General features: G+C 40.9%; 2 protein-coding genes across 2 annotated transcripts; one reads left to right on the plus strand and one right to left on the minus strand.

Moving 5' to 3' along the window:
• Nucleotides 1–1454: 1454 nt before the first annotated feature.
• Nucleotides 1455–15301, plus strand: LOC109469021 (guanine deaminase-like). The gene is made up of 16 exons (XM_019767410.1): nucleotides 1455–1748; nucleotides 8186–8278; nucleotides 8709–8842; nucleotides 9265–9350; nucleotides 9757–9928; nucleotides 10255–10342; nucleotides 10524–10626; nucleotides 10820–10847; nucleotides 11218–11325; nucleotides 11596–11703; nucleotides 12188–12285; nucleotides 12644–12711; nucleotides 12878–13027; nucleotides 13448–13566; nucleotides 13696–13723; nucleotides 14287–15301. Exons 2-16 carry the CDS (start codon nucleotides 8239–8241, stop codon nucleotides 14349–14351), a joined length of 1395 nt encoding a protein of 464 aa, XP_019622969.1. The 5' UTR covers nucleotides 1455–1748; nucleotides 8186–8238; the 3' UTR covers nucleotides 14352–15301.
• Nucleotides 15302–16428: 1127 nt separating this feature from the next.
• LOC109468367 lies at nucleotides 16429–19212 on the minus strand. The gene is made up of 3 exons (XM_019766617.1): nucleotides 18554–19212; nucleotides 17521–17869; nucleotides 16429–16497 (listed from the first exon to the last, which is right to left on the minus strand). Exons 1-3 carry the CDS (start codon nucleotides 19210–19212, stop codon nucleotides 16429–16431), a joined length of 1077 nt encoding a protein of 358 aa, XP_019622176.1.
• Nucleotides 19213–20416: the final 1204 nt, after the last annotated feature.

The raw sequence follows: 20416 nt of genomic DNA on the forward strand, positions 1-20416 counted from the left end.
TGTATTTACAAGATACATGTAATGTGATGTACAGGTATTACCCTTATTGAAGTCCCGTATTGTGCCAAAAGATAGAAGATTCCTCGTATAGGTCAACACAACCATATAACTGTTATGTCTGTCTTCTCAGTCTCTAATCTGCTAGCCTAACCACTTATTTGACATTCGACGCCACTAATACCAGTGAAAAGTACCAGGAAAGCAAACAGATAATGTGTGTGTTCGGTCAAGCATGGATGTCCCTAGCCTCCGTAGCAGGCTTATACTATAGAACTGGGGGTTTGGCGGTCTTCGGCTGTTTTCTGATTAGCCCACTTCTAAAAACGGGGGTAATTCAACCAGGCCGACTTTGTTGTCTATATGCAATTTAGAAAATAGCACATAAAAGCCAAAGACCCTGACCCCCCCAAACCACAGTTTTGGGCATGCTATGGAGGCTAGGTTGTCCCTGGCCTATCACCTAGTCTCCTTACAATTGGGTCATGAGACAGCAAGGGTCAGTGCCCCCAAACTTTGACTACGTCACTAGCTCTTGTCCAATCAGAATCGCGCACACGTGCACCTGCATCATACTAGTACATGTATATTCCAAACATCCTGTCACACAGTTTGAAGATAGACTTGTGTAACAGGTTGTTCTGTAGACGGGGGAGTGTTGCCTGGTAGGGACAAGTCATCGCCTGAAAAGGAAAGTAAGTACTGGTGTTTCTACTACATTTTCGTATCCGTAAACAAGAGTTGTCGGCTCAGAATCAGAGGGTTCTGGGTTCGAATCCCAGGCAGGCCCCGTTGTTGTGTTCTTGGGAAAGGCATTTTAACACCTATTTCCTCACTTTGTTAATGAGTAACTAACTTCGGTTAGGGACGTCGACGTCCTCTCGGACTCTGAGGAGGTAACGTCGGCAGTCATGCATTTGATGGTAAAGTTTAATCACTAAATGAATAAGTTTAAAACATGTATGCAAGACGAATACAAGTAGCCAAGAATGGCTTCCAAAGAATGCGAATTATAAATGGAAAAATCGATAAATATATGCTTAGCAACGTCGTTCGCAAAGTGTACTTTGGTCTTTCCTGCCCTGCCCATTGTTCACAAGCTATACATAGCGATATGACATGGCCTGAACACAATGTTAGGCAAATATAGTACATAACTTTGCACATAGTTTTAAATCTCTATTCGCAAGAAAATTTGAACAACGCATCTTAACTTAGTAATTGAAATAAATCATTAAATAGATAATTTTGAAGTTAAGTATGCCTAAAATTGTGAATTAAACTAGTCCTGTGGTCATATGTTATTATAGGAATCTCCATACCAAATATCGGGTATTTTTGCTGTAATACCAGGGCACAGAGCCCAAAATATACATTTTTGGTCTGAAAATAGAAAAAAAACAAGGAAATCACTTTGAAATGGCAAAACTTCCTTTATTTGTCGTTACTGAATAAGAATCAACAACTGTCGACCAATCAGAGTCTTTTTCTTCTGACGCGCCTTTTGGAAACAAACACCTATTTTGTCATTTGATATAAGGGCCAATGAGAGCCCCATATCACATGACTTGTTTACCACGACTCTCCGTCCAATCAGAGGCCTCCATACCGGCCACGCCTCCATTTTCACGTGCTTGACGTACGATATTTACGTCACATGACCGTGTGGTATAGCAAAACAACACCGTACGTGTTTTCCCTGTCCCACATTTAGGCGTGTTGACCTACCAAAAGACGACGCTAATTCCCAGGTAAGACACTAATCTTCTTGTCATGACAAGACTATCACATTGTCAGACCATCCGTACATAAGTAACAAAGCTAGGCCTACCTGTCTTTCAAGAAGTTTCTTGTTAAGGTTAATATTTAACGTTTATTTTACTCTTACCCGACTAAACTTTGCCCCCGTGTGTCAAAAAAAGATTCTACATACACCAAGAATTTATGTTCAAACGATGAGATTTTGAACCCCTAGAAGATACAAATGAGACCATTGCTAACTATTTAGTGTCATTTTATTCTAAGAAGTGTTATTTACGGTTGGTTAGTTTCAGAAGTACACGTATGTTTGCTATGTGTAGAGAATGCGACACACCCCTCTTTTTACCTCGTTGTCCTATAGTTTGTTTGATCTCTTTATCTATTACTTGCTTATCACACAGTTTCACACATACATGTCTGGTATTATACAATAGTTTAGTTAACCGTGAGGTTTTTAACTAGCAAGAACTGCCCAATGCCTTCGCGATGTTTTGAAAACACGGTACGGAAAGTGAGCGTAAAGTGCCAGCGATGCATTGCTAGAAAAAATTGACAGGTTGCCAAAAACGTGGGCCATTGAAAAGTCAACGTCAACACAAAGGAACAACACAATACCAAGTCGTTATGTCTTAAACTATGCCAACGCCATGGTCAAAATGACACGGGTGGTGTATATGATGTTGATATAAGGCCAAACCGGTTCGTATAACCACCGTTGAAGTGGTTGAAAGTAGCTGTTATCAGTATTTGACCATGGGTCGATTCGAGGTGCGAGTTGGTAAACACGCCTCGCAAGAGTTGGACCGCGGCCAGTGACCTAAATCAGACACCGTCGGTGGAAATTTTACCCGGTGGGGGGAGCCTAGTGAACAAAAGGAGAAAATACTACTATATATAGGACGAATGATCTTTGAACAGTAGTCTGCGTACTGGCAAACTGTGTTCGGCTCACACCCAAGAGGTCGCGGGTTCGAATCCTGCCCATGTCACCGATCTTGTGCCCTTGGGAAAGGCACTCTACACGACTTTCCTCACTTCACTCAGGTGGCAATTAGTACCTAGCTTCGGTTAGGGATGTCCCTCGGATAGGACGGAAATGTTAGATGCGTGTCCCCTTGCAGCTTTCTGTCAAATTGCAGCTCTTCGATTATTTCTTGCAGTTTAAAAAAAAAACATCAAAAGCGCTGGACCCTAATCTCAGATGTATGGGGATGGCATGGAAAACGTGAACCAATAGACATACAAAAAAACCCTCAAAAACACGAGTTAAACATAGAGCAGGGCCATACATCTGCTTGAGGATTACCCAAAATCATGAAAACGTGGGTGTAACGTGCCCCAAAGCACGTTAACTTCGATATGAAACTTCGAATGAAACGTTGGCTTTGTATGGGGAGAATCTTTGCCAGGTGAGTTTGGCGGCCTTGGGGTTTGACTGGCCGCGCAGGAAAAGAATCGTCTGGCCAATTTTACTCTCCTTTTCTTCAACTGCTACGATCCATATTCCCAAAGACAGGCATGGTAAAGGCTACATATGGGGGCCGGCAAGCCTTTTCCATAGAGCGTAATCGGCCGTTTTAATTCTACGTAGAGCGTAGACGGACCGCTCTAATATTTTTACGTAGAGCGTATTCGGCGTTTTAATTCTACGTAATGCGCTGTAGCCACTTGGAATTTATCGTAAAGCGTAAAAGCGAGAGGTTTCCGAATTCAGCGTAGAGAGATTGTCAGGACTCCCCCCTTGCAGGCCCTCACATATGATTGAAGATCAGCCAAAAATGGGCGTAGCGGGCCCCGTAGCACGCTGACACTTCAAATGACATTTCCAAGCAATTACATCGCAACAGTAGTAGCAATACCTGACAGCAAGCAACGCAAGATGTTATAAATCTCCCTCGCGCCGAATTTACAGTAATTTGAGCGCAGTAAATGTCAAATTATCAAAGAAAGTCCTGTTCTTTACCTCCCTAATGTTTGATACTCATTTATCGCACCCCTTAATTATATATACATATAACTTTACCACAGAACACGAGAAACAATAGACGTTGATCTAATTTATTACCTACAACTGATATAACCAGGCCAACGTATCCTGTACTACTAGACTACTATAGACTGATTTTGAGTTGACCACGTTCACGTTTTGAAAGGTATACGCCGGCAATTGTTGAGGTGAGTCTCAAATTCAAGGTTACGCTGCCTTATAAAGCTTTCAAGACTAGTTCAGTGTTAAAGTTAACGCTTTATCTGGTCAGACGTGTTTAGAAAGGTCGGCTGTGGTGTTCGATTCAAACTCAAAATGGCGGTTTACTGGTGTGACGTGGTTCCTCTAGGTTTAAAAATGTAAGAATTGGTAAAATAAGTAAAGTAATTGGCCAAAATGGTGGATGAGTGGTCAGAATGTCAATTGTTTCGCCAAAAATGGTGAATCGTTCGGGAAAATGGACGAATTCATTCATGGCTTGCCAGATGAGTTACCCAACTACTGAAGCGCCCTTGAAAAGTTATGAGGTCACTTCAGTGTTCTTGGCTAGCTAAGTATCCCCGGCAAAGTATCCCTATTTGACCCACTTCATCGGTTTCTGCTACAGTATATATAATATGTCGTTTTAGTGGCTACGAGAGTTTAGTGAACACAGAGAAGGGTCATGCATACACATGTTTATGCTTGACTTAGCCAAAAATGGGCGGAGCGTGCCACGACGCACGCTGACATTTCAGATAAAATTTCCAAACGATTAAATCGCAACAGTAGTAACGTCACCAATACCTCAGCAAACAACGCAAAATTCTGTAAATCTCCCTCTTGCCGAAATCATAGTTACAATCACTTCTAACTTTTTAACATTGAGCGCAGTTAAATGTCAGACAATAAGTTATCAAAGAAAGCCCTGTTCTTTACCTCCCTAATGTTTGATACTCATTTATCACACCCGTTCACTTCAAAGAATTCAAGGGACTATAGGAGTTGGTCTAATTTATTACATCTAAACCCGTTAGCTACAACTAATATAACCAGTTCTACCCACCCTGTACTACTACTAGACTGATTTTGAGTTAACGACGTTCACGTTTTGAAAGGTATACGCCGGCAATTGTTAAGGTGAGTCTCAAAGTCAAGGTTATGTGGTCTTATAAAGCATTCAAGACTACTTGAATGTAAAAGATAACGCTGCTATCTGGTAGACATGTTTAGAAAGGTCGGCTGTGGAGTTCGATTCAAACTCAAAATGGCGGTTTACTGCTGTGACGTGGTTCCTCTGGGTTAAAAATGTAAGAATTGGTAAAATAAGGTGAGTAATTTGCCAAAATGTCATAAGGTAAATAGTTGCCAAAATGAGTGGCCAGAATGTCAAATGGTTTCCCAAAAAATGGCGAATCGTTCGGGAAAATGGGCGAATTCATTCATGACTTGCCAGATTAGTTTGCCAACTACTGAGGCGTCCTTGACAACTGAGTTATAGCCCTTCTCAGTGTTCTTGGCTAGCTAAGTATCCCCGGCAAAGTATCCTCCTTATTTGACCTACTTCACCAGTTTCTGCCTACAGTATATATACCATCTTAGTGTCAACGAAAGTTAGTGAACACAGAGAAGGGCCATGCATGCATGTTTATGCTTGACTTAGCCAAAAATGGGCGGAGCGTGCCACGACGCACGTTGACATTTCAGATGAAATTTCCAAACGATTAAATCGCAACAGTAGTAACAATACCTCAGCAAACCACACAAAATACACATGCTGTAACTCTCATGTCGAAATCATAGTCACAATCACTTCTATGTTAAACATTGAGCGCAGTTAAATGTCAGATTATCAAAGAAAGGCTTGTTTTTTTTACCTCCCTAATGTTTGATACTTATTTTTCACACCCGTTCACTTCAAAGAATTCGAGAGACAAAGGGAGTTGGTCAAATTTATTACATCTAAACTCGTTAACTACAACTAATATAACCAGTTCTACCCACCCTATACTACTACTAGACTGATTTTGAGTTGACGACGTTCACATTTTGAAAGATATGCGCCGGTAATTGTTAAGGTGAGTCTCAAATTCAAGGTTACGCGGTCTTAGAAAGCTTTCAAGACAGTATGAATGTACAAGTTAACGCTGTATCTGGTAAACGTGTGTAGAAAGGGTGACTGAGGGCGGAGTATTTGATTCAAACCTAAAATGGCGGTTTACTGTTGTGACGTGGGTCCTCTGGCTTTAAAAATGTAAGAATTGGTAAAACAAGGTGAATAATTGGCCAAAATGTTATAAGGTGAACAATTGGCCAAAATGAGTGGCCAGAATGTCAAATTTTTCGCCAAAAGGGGTGAATCAAGTGGGAAAATGGATGAATGAATTGCCAGATGAGTTGACCAACTACTGATGCATGAGACGCCCTTGAAAACTGAGTTATAGTTCGGTGTCTCATGGTTAGCTAAGTATCCCCGGCAAATGGTCGTTCTTGTTTGACCCTTTCATCGTTTTTTTTCTACAGTGTATACTAGTATATCATCTTAGTGGCTACGAGAGTTACCAAAGTGAACACAGGGTAGGGTCATGCATAATGAAGATTAGCCAAAAATGGGCGGAACGTGCCACGAAGCACGCTGACATTTCTGGTGAAATTTCCAAGCAATTAAATCGTAGCAATCGTAACAATACCTCAGCAAACAACGGAAATATGTTGTAACTCTCCCTCATGCCGAAATCATAGTTACAATCACTTTTAAGTTACTAGTAAACATTGAGCGCAGTAAATGTGAGGTTATCAAAGAAAGTCCTGTTCTTTACCTCCCTAATGTTTGATCTAGTTTATCATCTACAACTAATATAACCAGGCCAACATACCCTCTACTACTACTAGACTAGTCTAGAGTCTAGACTGAGTTTGAGTTGACGACGTTCACGTTTTGAAAGGTATACGCCGGTAATTGTTAGGGTGAGTCTCAAATTCAAGGTTACTAGTACGTGGTCTTATAAAGCTTTCAATACAGCTTGAGTGTAAAAGTTAACGCTGTATTTGGTCAGACGTGCTTAGAAAGGTCGACTGGGGTGTTCGATTCAAACTCAAAATGGCGGTTCGCTGCTGTGGCGTAGGTTGTCTGGCTTTAAAATGTAAGAATTGATAAAATAAGGTGAATAATTGGCCAAAATTTCATAAGGTAAATAGTTGCCAAAATGAGTGGCCAGATGTCAAATTTTTCGCCTAAAGTGTGAAAAGGACGAATCAATTGCCAGATGAGTTGACCAACTACTGAGGTGTCCTTGAAAACTGATGAGTTATGGCCCTCTTCAGTGTCCTTAGCTAGCTATCAGCTAAGTACCTCGTCCTTGAAAAGATATAGCCCTCTTCCGTGCCCTTGGCTAGCTAAGTACTCCCGGTAAATTATCTTTTACTTTGACCCACTTTTCGGGTTTCTGCTACAGTGTATATAACGTTACCATCTTTGTGGCTACGAAAGTTTAGTGAACACAGATTAGCCAAAAAATGGGCGGAGCGTGCCACGACGCACGTTGACATTTCAGATAAAATTTCCAAACAATTAAATCGCTACAGTAGTAACAACACCTCAACAAACAACCCAAATACACATGTTGTAAATCTCCCTCATGCTGAAGTTATAGTTACAATCACTTCTAAGTTAAACATTGAGCGCAGTTAAATGTCAGATTATCAAAGAAAGACTTGTTTTTTTTTACCTCCCTTGTTTGATACTTATTTTTCACACCCGTTCACTTCAAAGAATTCGAGAGACAAAGGGAGTTGGTCTAATTTATTACATCTAAACTCGTTACCTACAACTAATATATAACCAGTTCTACCCACCCTATACTACTACTAGACTGATTTTGAGTTGACGACGTTCACATTTTGAAAGATATGCGCCGGTAATTGTTAAGGTGAGTCTCAAATTCAAGGTTACGCGGTCTTAGAAAGCTTTCAAGACAGTATGAATATACAAGTTAACGCTGTATCTGGTAAACGTGTGTAGAAAGGGTGACTGAGGGTGGAGTATTTGATTCAAACCTAAAATGGCGGTTTGCTGTTTTGACGGGGGTTCTGTGGCTTTAAAATGTATTGGTAAAATAAGGTGAATAATTGGCCAAAATGTTATAAGGTGAACAACTGGCCAAAATGAGTGGCCAGAATGTCAAATGGGTCGCCAAAAATGGTGCATCATTTTGGGGAAAATTGACGAATTCATTCATGACTTGCAAGATTAGTTAGTCAACTTGAAAATTTATATTTTTAGAGGTCACTTCAGTGTCCTTGGCTAGCTAAGTACCCCCGGGGAATTGCCCTAGTTATATAGCCTACTTGACCGGATTCTTGTACGGTGTATCTTTAGTGGTTACAAGTGTTTAGTGTAGCAAATACCTTTATTAATAGATCGTAAGCGATGTAACGATAACCTGTATTGTGTCCTCGCAGCCATCCGGAAACAAAGCCCGCTCAACTGCATTTTTCGTTCTTGACGTGACATCATGGAGGACTGCAACGGAAATGATGTGTACCCTGGATATGGTAAGGACATATACCTTTTTACCTCCCTATATTGGTATATTTTCCTTGGCAGAAGGAAAACATATTGTTACTTCCATGAAAATGGATGTATTGTTTTTGGCGTGCGTGTGTGTGTGTGTGTCTGTGTGTGTGTCTGTGTTTCCGCACATTTCTAGTCAGCATAACTTCAGAACACCTTCATGGATTGTGATGATATTTGGTATGTTGGTAGGTCGCAGGAAGGCAAAGGTCAATGTTAAATATGAGCCTCGTGTTGACCTTGGTACTGCAGCAGAACTTCCGGTTTTTGTATCTTGTGTTCTGAACATGCTATGGTCTTGGATTTTTTGTGATATGTTGTAACGTTGAACATTCTGTACTTGCTTGCAAATGTTTTTTTTTTCGACTTCAAAATCATTCGGTCAAAACAATATCCTGGGTTTCATTGCAGTTCAGAACGGGTTCGGCCCAGGCCATGAGTCGGAGGGTGTGAAGGTGTTTCGCGGCACACTGGTGCACTCCACCAAGGATAAACCCATGCAGATCCTCAAGAACGGGGTCATTGGGGTCGACCCATCCGGAAAGGTAACAAGGCCATCAGTGAAACATTTACTTCAATCTTCAATGTAGGATACAGTCTTCTACCAATATCGTAACAATCTAGTCCATTCACTTGATCTTTCAGTCTTTCACTAAATACATTCATTTTTCAAGAAGCAGAATATTAATGATCAATTTCTACAGGAAAAGGGGATCTTAAGAAACTCAGGCTAGGCAAATGAGTCACAATATTCGTATCTTTTTGAGTTATTTTTATTTTATTACTTTATAAGTTATTTATGTTTCAAGTTATGCTTTGTGTTGAACGTTGACGTATATATCTATTGGTTGATTTCCCTTTGTTTCCACTAAACGTTTGTTGTTGGGTTGGTTCAAAATTGATAAATACGTGTAAGTCATAGCTTGTGTGTGCTTCAGTAATTTGACGCTGGTTGGATTTTTTTCAGATTCTGTTTGTTAAGGACGATGATTCCCTTGAGGACCTTGCAGCCGAGATTGGCTTCAACCCGTCTGTGCACAACCTGACCGACAGGTAACCTTACAGGCTATTTGTGAGACGTCTGTCACCATGGCAACTGGTGCTGTAGCAGACACCCTGTAGTGTTGGATTACATTATGTAGCAAGTAGCATGGAGGGACTGGTCACCATATATACAGAGCATTAGTTTATTGATCTAGACCATGTAAGTTAAGTGTAAAACATTGTGCACTTGTTTTCCACGAAAGCTGCTGTGGATTTAGCGGCATAATTCTTGAAGGCGTGGTTCGATGTTCATAATTTTTGGCAGGCAGGTTACCGTTGTAAAGACCAAGGTCAAGTGCAAAAATGGGCTTCGTGGGGGGTCCCTACGTCACGGCAGTGCACCTCATGTGCTTGTCGTTTGTTAGTTCGAGTATATGTTTTTTACTATAGCTGTATGCCCTGTGTTTTACTGCAGCCAGTTTATCATCCCCGGGTTCATCGACACGCACATCCACGCTCCCCAGTACCCCAACACGGGCACCAAGGTGGACCTGCCGCTGCTGGAGTGGCTCCACGCCTACACCTTCCCGCTGGAGACCAAGTACAGCGATCTGGACTTCGCACGGGACGTCTACAAGAAAGTCGTGGTGAGACTTTAGCGAAGAAACCTCATGGCTGGCCAAACAGCTACCCCCCCCCCCATACAGTCCTAAAAACAATGTAGTTTGTCTCTGTTTGTTGTTTGTTGGGCTGCGAAAAAACTCTAACGGCGGCAAATCTCTCTCCAAATGACCCGCGTCACCCCCCGAAAAAAATAACGCCGCCGCCCCACAAGTCTGCGAAGGAGGCTAGGGCTGTCTGTCCTTGGTACTGAACACATCTTACATCTCTATGTCCCTTGTTACTGTGAATCTAGAGAGCCTGTGTCCATTGATTTTTTTCCCCAAAGCTTGACCGTTCTTTTTCCTCGCAGCACAAGACGCTGTCGTGTGGCACCACGACCGCCAGTTACTTCGCCACCATCCACAAGAAGGCATCCATGGCTCTGTGTGACGCTGCAGGTAAATAAAACATACTGTTTTTGCTCAGTTTCGTCTTCATTTTCTTCTTCTTCAAATAGTGACCTCAATAACCTGAACCAATGTTGCGTCTGTAACCAATGTTGGGTTGCATCATGTTGCAATTTTATAGCAGGAGAGATTTAGACTCCTGACAGCTCATATTTCTTGTTGTACTTAATAGAGTATTTCGGCCAGAGGGCTTACGTGGGGAAGTGTAACAGTGACCAGAACGTGCCTGACCACTATTGTGAGGGAACAGACGCGTCACTGAAGAATACAGAGGAGTAAGTATCTTCATTTCTTCTCCCTTAAAACTTCAAATCAATTTTTAAAAAACTGTAAAAACAGGAATTTTGTACAATTAGGTAAGCATGTAGCGGTATACCGGATTGATATGAGCACAAAAGCTTTACTTGAGCAGATTAAGAGTTCGAAACAGATGTCAAATTTAAATCTACGCGTTTATTGTACTTTCAGATTCATCAAAGAGGTTCTGGGAAGAAAGGTACGACTTCCTTTTCAATATGTTTGTGTTGATTAACGTTTCTTCTTCTTTTAAAACTTCTCCAAACACATAAGGTCAATAACCTGGGTCAGACGTCTGTCACCATGGTAACTAGTCCTATAGCAAACACCGTCGTTTTGGGTTACATTATGTAGCATGACAGAGTAGTAGGGGCTGGTCACCATATGCTAGTACATGTATATAGATGTATTCAATTAATAAGAATAAACAGAACAGTAGTTTGTTAGGCTAGCTACATAGATCATGTGAAGGTTAACAGTATGCATTTGCTAGAAAATGTTATCTTTCTAGTCAATACGAAAGGTAATATATTGATTCATACCTTCCTAATTCATATGTGTTTTTTCAGAACCCCCTCATCACTCCGGTGATCACACCCCGGTACGCCGTCGCCTGTACCACTGAGCTGATGTCTGGGCTCGGGAAACTGGCCCAGAAGTACGACCTGCCCATACAGGTGAGACCAGATAATCGTTGCCATACATTAAACCATGTACAATTGTCGTGCAATAAAGTTCTTCTATAATATTTTCATAACCTTTTCAGTCTCTTCTTGTTAGTTCAGTAAAGAATCCACCATACGTATCAAAAGAATCAGTCAGGTCTCTGTACATACTGAATGCATTACGCCTTGAAGCGGTTGATGGGTATAACAAACAAATGAACAAACAAGCCATTGTTGAGAATCATGTTCGTTCTTCACGAATGTTTATGTTCTGCCCTTCAGAGTCACCTGTGTGAGAGCCCGGCTGAAGTGACGTTAGTGAGCGAACTGTTTCCTCAGTACGACTGCTACACGGACGTCTACGACAAGTGTGGCGTCTTCACCAACAAGGTCATATATCAAATTTCAATCAATCAGAAGCAAAAACAACTTGTCATCTCTTCCCGGTCTCAATATAAAGCCAAAGTCTATGTTTGCTTCACACATTCTTTAAAATTTGTTTACTGTTATACACAAAGGAATGGTACGGTTCGCCATATTTTCGACCGTGTCCTTCATCAGGAATTAAACCTTCTGTCCTGACGCGCAATGATCTTTGGGATGCGTGACGTCAGGAGTGGGTCAAAGGTCGAGCGAGAAGTCGATACCGGCCGCCGTCCCAGTTCATTGTGGGTTGATTGTAAGCAGATTTTGTGGTGGCTGCAAGGACAGGATGAAATTGGCCAGGCGGTATCCATTTGCCAGTGTATTGGATACTGTCTAGCAAATGGATACAGCTTTGCCAATTCGATACTGTCTTTGCGGCCACCCAAAAGATCTGCCTGGAGATTAGGTTGATTGGCGTACTTACTGAGTGTTGTGTACGTCCCCACAGACCGTGATGGCCCACTGTGTCTACCTGACGGAGTTTGACTTGGACCTGATGAGGGAGAGAGGTGTGGGCGTGTCACACTGCCCCAACTCCAACCTATCGTAAGTCGGCTGTCGATAGTCTGTTTCATACATTCAACACTATTTGACAAGGCTTTTCATTGTAACCTTCATATTTTGGAACCAAAAAAATGTCATAACCGTTCATATGTGTTGCTAGTTACATGTTTCAAGTTAAAACTTGTTCGAACACAAAGAATTGTCCTCACCTCAAGCTTTCGATCAGATACCTTCGACCCAGTGACGACGTCACACTTCAGAGAAGCCACATGACAAGCGTCTACTGAAGAAGACAAGAGTGACTGGTCGAAAGCTCTAAGTGAGCACATTTCTTTGTGTTTGAACAAAAGTTTTAACTTTAAACACTAAAAATGTTCCTTTTCTATTCTTAATTCTGCAGAATCTGTAGCGGAATGATGGACGCTAGGACATGGCTCGACAGAGGCCTGAAAGTCGGTTTGGGAACCGGTGAGGAAATTAACAGGCTTTAAACCGGCACATATATTTATGATATTTAGTTGGTAGGTTGGGGTAAGGAAAACAAAGGTACCGGTCAAGTTTAAGTATTAGTGATATAACTTGTTACGTACTACTGCGTGGGAAGGATTTGACTTACTAACGGCCTGGTCCACAGATGTGTCAGGAGGGTACCACCCGTCCATGCTGGACGCCATCCGCCTGGCCATCCACACGTCAAACGCCATCAGTATCCAGCGGCCCGCCGACTACAGACCCATCTCCTACCAGGAGGCGTTCCGCATGGCGACGCTAGGGGGCGCAGAAGGTTGGTTTGGACCATTCTTACCTTTGCCAACCGTTTGTGTGTGTATGTGTGTGCATATATGTATGTTTGTAGTACGCATGCGTGTATGTATGTATGTGGTTTAGCAAGATAACTCGAGGTACTGTAGATGGATCGTCATGAAAGTTGGTAGGTGGTAGGTCTTGATGACAACCGGAAATGATTAGATTTTGGCCCCCCTGGCGGCTTGTTATGGTACTGCAGCGGAATTTTCAGCCTTGCTATCTCGTGATCTTGACATGCTATGGTCACGAAAGTTTTGTAACAGTAGTATTCCCTCAAAATCCATATCTTCGTACCACAAATATACTCAGTTCAGTGTATAGCTCTCTCTTACATTATTTGTAAAATGAATATTTTCGGTAGATAGATGTTCATGTTTTTATTTTTGTTTTTGTTTAGCCTTGGCCCTGGACGATACCATCGGGAACTTTGAAGAGGGGAAGGACTTCGATGCTCTCCTGATTGACATGGATAGTTCTTCCAGTCGTGTGGACACCTTCGACTTCGACTCTATCGAGGTAGATGGTTGTATTGTATGTTTTCTAATGCACCAGAATGGTTTTGTAGTATTACTGTGGAAAAGATACCTCGTATTGTTCGTTCTTAACTGGTTCTTACTGTGTTTTTTTGTTATTTTTGGCCACCAGGACCTTGTTCAGAAGTTCCTTTTCATAGGTAAGTGACGCTCTTTATTTTGATACTAAATGAAAATATATCCGTCTCAAAATTAATTGCACTAAGAATAATATTTCATGTTCTAGTCTCATATGACTTTGTCCTATTCTACTTGTTAAAGTATTGATAACTTCTTTGAGACTTTCATCAGAATTTATGATATTAACTTTTCAATAAAACAACTGTAATTAACTCATAATGTGCCATTGGTACCTCTATAAAATGATTCATGCAAACAAAATACAACAACCCTTCATGTTAGAACGTTCTTCAATGGAAACTAATTTTAAACTCTACCTTGCATACTCCAAGTATGTGTGTGTGTGGATGAGTGTTCAGCCCAAGGACAGACATGTTTACCTGTGTGTGGATAGTGTTCAGCACCAAGGACAGACATGTTCACCTGTGTGGATGGTGTTCAGTACCAAAGACAGACATGTTCACCTGTGTGGATGGTGTTCAGTGCCAAAGACAGACATGTTCACCTGTGCGTGTATAGTGTTCAATAGTGTTTCTTATTGTTTAAAAAAATGTACTATACTATTTATTCACTTCTGTTGCAGGTGATGACAGAAACATCCAGGAGGTGTATGTCTGTGGGCAGAAAGTCATGGAGCATGGGAAGTAGGGTCAAAGTCGTGACGTCACACGGCACAGATTTCGATGACGTAGCACACATAAAAATGTGTCGTCACTAGCTACGGACTACACAATTTTATGAAATCTACGTCATCAAAATCTGTGCCAGATTTGTTTTCATGTTCTTTTGAACTTTTAAATGCACATTGCCTGAAGTTGGCAAGTTAGTAGCACGAAAAGTTGACGTGTGAAACACTTATTAAATCAACTTTGTTGAATTTCTGAAGTGATAATAGTGTTAACGGGACTCGGTACTTGATTTGGAAAACATCTAGATATTTCCTCTTCTGGAAAAAAGACTTACGACGAAAAGTATAGATTTAGCTTGGTTGCAATGAGGAACAATGCGGGTAGCAAGTTTGACTGTATTATCATGAAAATTCCTCTGTGTTGGTAGTAATCATAGTAAAACGTTGAACTTTATTCCAACACACAATTGTACAAGGATCAAGTTTCCGCGACCACTGCCACCTTCATCAGGATAATTAATGACCAATCACTTCACTACGTGATTTTGCGAGAGTTACGGTTACAAACACGTGACCTTATTCACCTGATGAAGGCGACAGTGGCCTGTGCAATTGTGTGTTGGAATAAAGTTTAACGTTTTATTAAGTTTGACTGTACTTGTATCTCAGGTGCACAGGAGCCCCGATTATGCTTTCAGAGCCGTTTGTTTGTCTGTTTGTTTGTTTCTTGGTTTATGGGATATATGTATAATGTATAATGATATAATGTGTATAGCCGTATATAATCATGGTGTACAAAAAAACGTGGTATCTTAAGGTGATAGCTCAATTTATTCTTTGATAATCAAATTGATTCCTTGACAACCATTATTATAGATCATATGTACATTACAATTGAATGCAAGTATAAAGATATGATAAAATCATATTATGATAAAACCATAGATATATAGATTAGATATATTTAGTGTATTAATGATCTTATACACAAAGTGATACTTGAGAAATGAAATACAATAAATATAGTGTCCAAAATTTACATTCAAATCTATATACTCGACCAGCGAGAATTCAGTTTAAGTCAGTAAATATTTATTTTACTCATACTAAAACACTATCCTTTTGGCATTTTGCAATATGAACAACCACGAACAAGATACATGTACAATGCACGTTAGATACTACTATTGGTACATTCAATGGTTAGAAATCATATAAGACCACTCATAATCAATAGCATGAATAGGAAATGTTAACTCTTCATTGATAGTAAGAAAAGAGAAAATCTAGTTAAAGTTTACATGGAATTTGTACATAATTACTTTTGCCTTTGGGAATATAGATGAGTCTCAAGTATAAATATATTTAGAAAACAATAGTTTGTTATACATTGTATGAATACGATCATGATTATTCATACAATAGTTATTATTGTTGTTACTATGTGTGTTTATCTGTATGGGTTACAATATATGCTGAATAAAGGTTTGCTGGAAGAAAATGTTCTTTATTTGGCATAGTGGCGTTGTGTTTGTTGAACTAAATCTAAAGGTCCTGGGTTCGAATCCCAAGAAGGTACCAACGTTGTACCCTTACAAAAATTCACTCTTTTCAGCTTCAACAAAGGTATGAAATAGTTTGCAAAACTTGAGGTAAAAATTACAATCGCAGATACCAAATATTAATTATATTCTATAGTAGTATATAGTTCTAATATAATACAATCTTAGTCTTATAATATAATCTTAGGTATGATAAAACTCTGTAACAGCTCTCTAGGAGTACAATTTTGTGTTCATTCTTTTTTCTCATATTTTCCAATAGACACACATCACAACAGCCAAGTCATGGCCTCTCTACATTACCATTGAATATAATATAATAATATGTACATATTCCATCACAACACTGGTGATATGGGGCGCCCTTCTTGTATTTCATTTGTTAAATACATCCAATACAATATCAGGACGGCAAAACTCGATTTTAAAATTCAATTTTCTGGTCATTCTTCTTGAGGTTCAAAAGTCAGTGGCGCTTCCTAGCGGTAGAAGTTTGCATGGCACCTGATAATTTTTTATTTTTTAAGTTGTTGTATTATGGTATCAGCTGAATTCCTCCAGGCATATTTCCGGTACTGACTTGCGCATGCTGAAACGTTGAAGTCTGGCGAAGAAAAAGGAATAAGTTAGTATATTTTCTATGAATATGATAACTAGATAGAAGTAATTCAAACCAACTTAAATCTCGAAATTAACCAGTACATGTACATATTGACAATTTATGGTGTGCCATGGGAAGGGGGTGGGGGTGTTGGTGAACTCAAGCACTACTCATACGTACTTTCTATCTTAGTGCATGTGTTTGTTTAGATTTGGATGTTTTACAATTCAAAATGTTTAGATTTTCATGCAATTCAATTAAAAAACATATTTCACAATCCTCGAAAGGCCATTCCAAGGGAGGTACAGTTTTAAAACTGGTGAGAACCACAACAACCTTACTGAAGCAAAATATTGCATTTCGTATTCATGAAAAAAAAAAACACGTCTGAATGTTAGCTATTCATGCATATGTAATTTGATACTACAGATTGGTTCTTGAGATGATTAGTTTCTTGGCGGTTCCCATGGAAACGTGATGTAAACAGACACTGTTTTTTTGGCAACATGTCACAAAACTAGAGCGCATCGAAAGGTGAAGGTTCCAGAATTCTAGGAAAAGTCTCCGCAACAAGCTAAAAAAACAAAATGAAAAATAAGCTAAAAAAAGCTACAAATAGGCCATAAAAAGTTAAATACCAATGGAAGAAAACTTTTTCACCTGAATCTAAAAGTTTTTGGACATTTTTCGAATCTCTTTAATGTAATTACGATTCTTCCAAGTCAATCAGTATCGTCTTTTTCTCTCCTTATGTTATGTTTAATTAATATGGCCAACAAAGCATCAAATATTGCCTTATGAATTACAACAATTGATAACAAACAATATAATCGAAATATGTATTTTTTATTTTTCTATTCTTCGTCATTTTTATCCAGGGTTACCCAGTTCAGTTGAAAACAATGCTTCACCTTTGTCATATATGAATAAACAAGTAGATAATATAAATGAAACAAGTAGAATACATACATGTACTGTCACATACAAACAATAAAATCAAGATACAATAAATAAAATAAAACTCACCGAGAATCGCAGAATAAGGCAGACGATCCCTGCTACAAACAGCAACAGGAACAGAAAGAGGAAGAAGAAATGTCCCCTATTTTCCGCCTGAATGGCATCGCCCTCCGCGGCCGCCATGTTGATTCTGTTCTCTAAAACAACCTCGGGCCCAGCGTGGTCCGGAATCACCTCGTACTGGTTGTTTTCCTCAGGGCCGTTGCCATGGCTACCGACAGACGACTTGATGTCGTTCCAAGATGGCTGCCATTGTTGAGTTATTGTGGTCATGTTGGTTACCATATAAGGCTCGCAAACGGTGGGGTCGGTTGGTTTGACGTCATGGTAGTCGTGATTTTCGGCTTCTGGTTCTCTGTTAGGAGATAAACACTTGTTTTAGTAACATATTTGTCATAATTTCATGTTCATCTGTAACGTTATGTGTGGACATATTGTGTTAACTACTAAGGACAAGCATGATCCCCTACGTTTGGATAGTGCGTAGAAAAAAGGACAGACATGTATAACTATAACTGTGTATTGATAGCGTTCAGCACCAAGGACAGGCATGTATAACACTGTATGGATGGCGTTTAGCACCAAGGACAGGCATGTTCCCCTGTGTTTGGATAGTGTGTGAAACTAATGACAGGCACAGGTATGTTTAACAGTGTATGGATGGCGTTCAGCACCAAGGACAGGCATGTTCCCGTGTTTGAATAGTGTGTAGAACTAGTGACAGGCATTTTAACAGTGTATGGATGGCGTTTAGTACTAAGGACAGGCATGTTAACCTGTGTTTGGATAGTGCTTAGAATTGGATGGCATTCAGCACCAAGGACATGTGTATATAGTGTTCAGCACCAAAGACAGGTACAGGTATCTTCATTTGTTTGTGAATATTTCATTTATGCGGTACTTCTTTGTTTATGTACATGTATGTGTTTATTTATGGGTACTATGTGGGAGTTGGCACGTGGGCACGCGTGTGTTTGAAAATGTCGATGCGGTCGTTAATATAAGATAAAAAAGAGCCATATGTAAGCTAAGGCCTTACCTGGTGTTAGTGGAACTTGTACCCGGTTCCTGCCTAGTCCCATGACCCTCACCAGTAGCCGGCGGCGTTGCGATGTTCCTGCTACACTGACACGCGCACTGTTGCACCAGTGAGCCCCTCGAACCACCGCCTTCTCTCCCAACGTTTTCGTACGTAGAGGTCCCTTTCGGTCCAGGATCGCGCCTTGCGATCTTCTTCCATTGGTATGCGGAGTTTTTGCGGGAGTTATACGGCTCGGTGTAGCGGGCCTCCTCGGCTAAGTCGTGGGAAGGATTGCTCCGCAGGGCGTCGATGGGGTCAATGTACGGGCTGTCCTCCCTCCGGCGCGGTCGCGGCTGCGCCCGCCTGACTTCGGGAGAGCCCCGCCAGTATAAGGTCTTATTCGGGGCGAGTTTCCCGTCTTCTGATAGCTTGCATTTCCCGCTACATTTTGGCGCCCTTCCCGGGGACGTGTATAAGAAATGGTCGGCTCTGTTGGGGACGGTGAGCAGCCCGCTGTCTTGCCGTGAGCCGTTTTTACCGGGACAGCCCACGGCGTCGTAGCCTGCATCATCCTTCCGCACGTGAGGCTCCGGCCCCCGGGTACAGGGAGCTAGCTCAGGGGAGGGAGGGTGAACATGGATCTCCGGGATGTAAAATCCTCCGCTGTTTGTCCCCATCTTCAAGACGAGACGTTTTTTTCTCTCTCTCAGGTTCCGCTGCTTTGACGGTCTGCAACTTTGTCTGTTCTTCCTTCGAGCTAGAAGTGTTACGTTGTTGTGTAACGTTGACAAAAACTGGGCGATGCAGTTCTGTGCTCTGATCTCAACCGGCGCAGTGTTAAGGTCAAGTTGTGACAATACGATCCTGATGCCCTTGGAAGCTGGTTAGTTTTAGTCTCAACGTGGGTGTTCAGAGTTCTTCTGCGGTGGTCTAAGTAGAATAAGGCGCGAAAGCTACAACCACACACCTTGGTTATACTTCGCCGTCTTATCAAGAAACCCAGCAGGGTTAGTGCAGGTTTGCAGCCCCTAGGCTTTCCATCCAGCATTCCTATTGGCTGGTGGAAAGGAATGGGCGGAGCTTATTTTAGCCAAGATGGAAAACACGCAGACAATTAAGAGAGTGACGCACGTTTGCGGGAGTATGCCTTATTTTGGTACTAGTTGCGCAGTTGTGAAGAAATTGGACTGATTCAAATGCACGTAGCTTCAGAGGGAGAAATAAAAGTGCTGGTGCTTTTGTATTGGTTTTACTGAATTACGTTTTAATCATCTACGGGATAAGATCAGAATATGTGTTGAAAGTATAGATATGAAAGAAGCAAGTATGATTATTAAATGTAGCTGGTCGTTTGGATGTGTTATATAAAGAAATGGTGGGTACACAACTCTAAATCTATATCTTTTATGACAGTGAAGTCAAATGTTCTGGACATATTGCTTGGATTCGCCTCCTACACAAATGTGTACAATACTGGATTTGTAACTGAAATCACGTTGTCTGATCACTTGTATATAGTTGACAATTACCTCTGAGATACTGAACGAATTTTTTCCGGAAAGGGAGATAGAAGTTTTGAGTCGCTCCCTTTAAGTGTATGTGCGTGGTGGGGGGGCGTAGAGTGTTTTGGGTCGAACAATTATTTTTCGCCGAAGGCGTTCCGGTATTTTTTCCAGTAAATACTCATGTTATGCAGATCTGCTGGCGGCTTGGGAAATTGGTCTAAACATCGACCCATAAACAAAGCGTTATGGCGATGTTTTGATATTCAAAAAATCCACCCTTCGAGGTCTTTGGTTATGCACTAGTTCCTGGAACGGAGCTGTTCATTCCAAAAATAGTCAAAATTCGCGAAACCGACGAGGACATGGGGTCATATAA

This window comes from Branchiostoma belcheri, unplaced genomic scaffold (assembly GCF_001625305.1).
Source record: "Branchiostoma belcheri isolate BF01 breed outbred unplaced genomic scaffold, Haploidv18h27 scaffold2, whole genome shotgun sequence".
NCBI classification, from domain to species: Eukaryota; Metazoa; Chordata; class Leptocardii; order Amphioxiformes; family Branchiostomatidae; genus Branchiostoma; species Branchiostoma belcheri.

Excerpts from the sequence above, each read along its gene's own strand:
- LOC109469021 (XM_019767410.1), top strand. The coding sequence starts at position 8,239 with ATGGAGGACTGCAACGGAAATGATGTGTACCCTGGATATG. Across the intron at positions 9,929-10,254 it reads ACGTCTACAAGAAAGTCGTG|CACAAGACGCTGTCGTGTGG; the intron begins GTGAGACTTTAG and ends TTTTCCTCGCAG. Across the intron at positions 12,286-12,643 it reads TGCCCCAACTCCAACCTATC|AATCTGTAGCGGAATGATGG; the intron begins GTAAGTCGGCTG and ends TTAATTCTGCAG.
- LOC109468367 (XM_019766617.1), bottom strand. The coding sequence starts at position 19,212 with ATGGGGACAAACAGCGGAGGATTTTACATCCCGGAGATCCATGTTCAC. Across the intron at positions 17,870-18,553 it reads ACAAGTTCCACTAACACCAG|AGAACCAGAAGCCGAAAATC; the intron begins GTAAGGCCTTAG and ends ATCTCCTAACAG. Across the intron at positions 16,498-17,520 it reads GCCTTATTCTGCGATTCTCG|ACTTCAACGTTTCAGCATGC; the intron begins GTGAGTTTTATT and ends TTTCTTCGCCAG.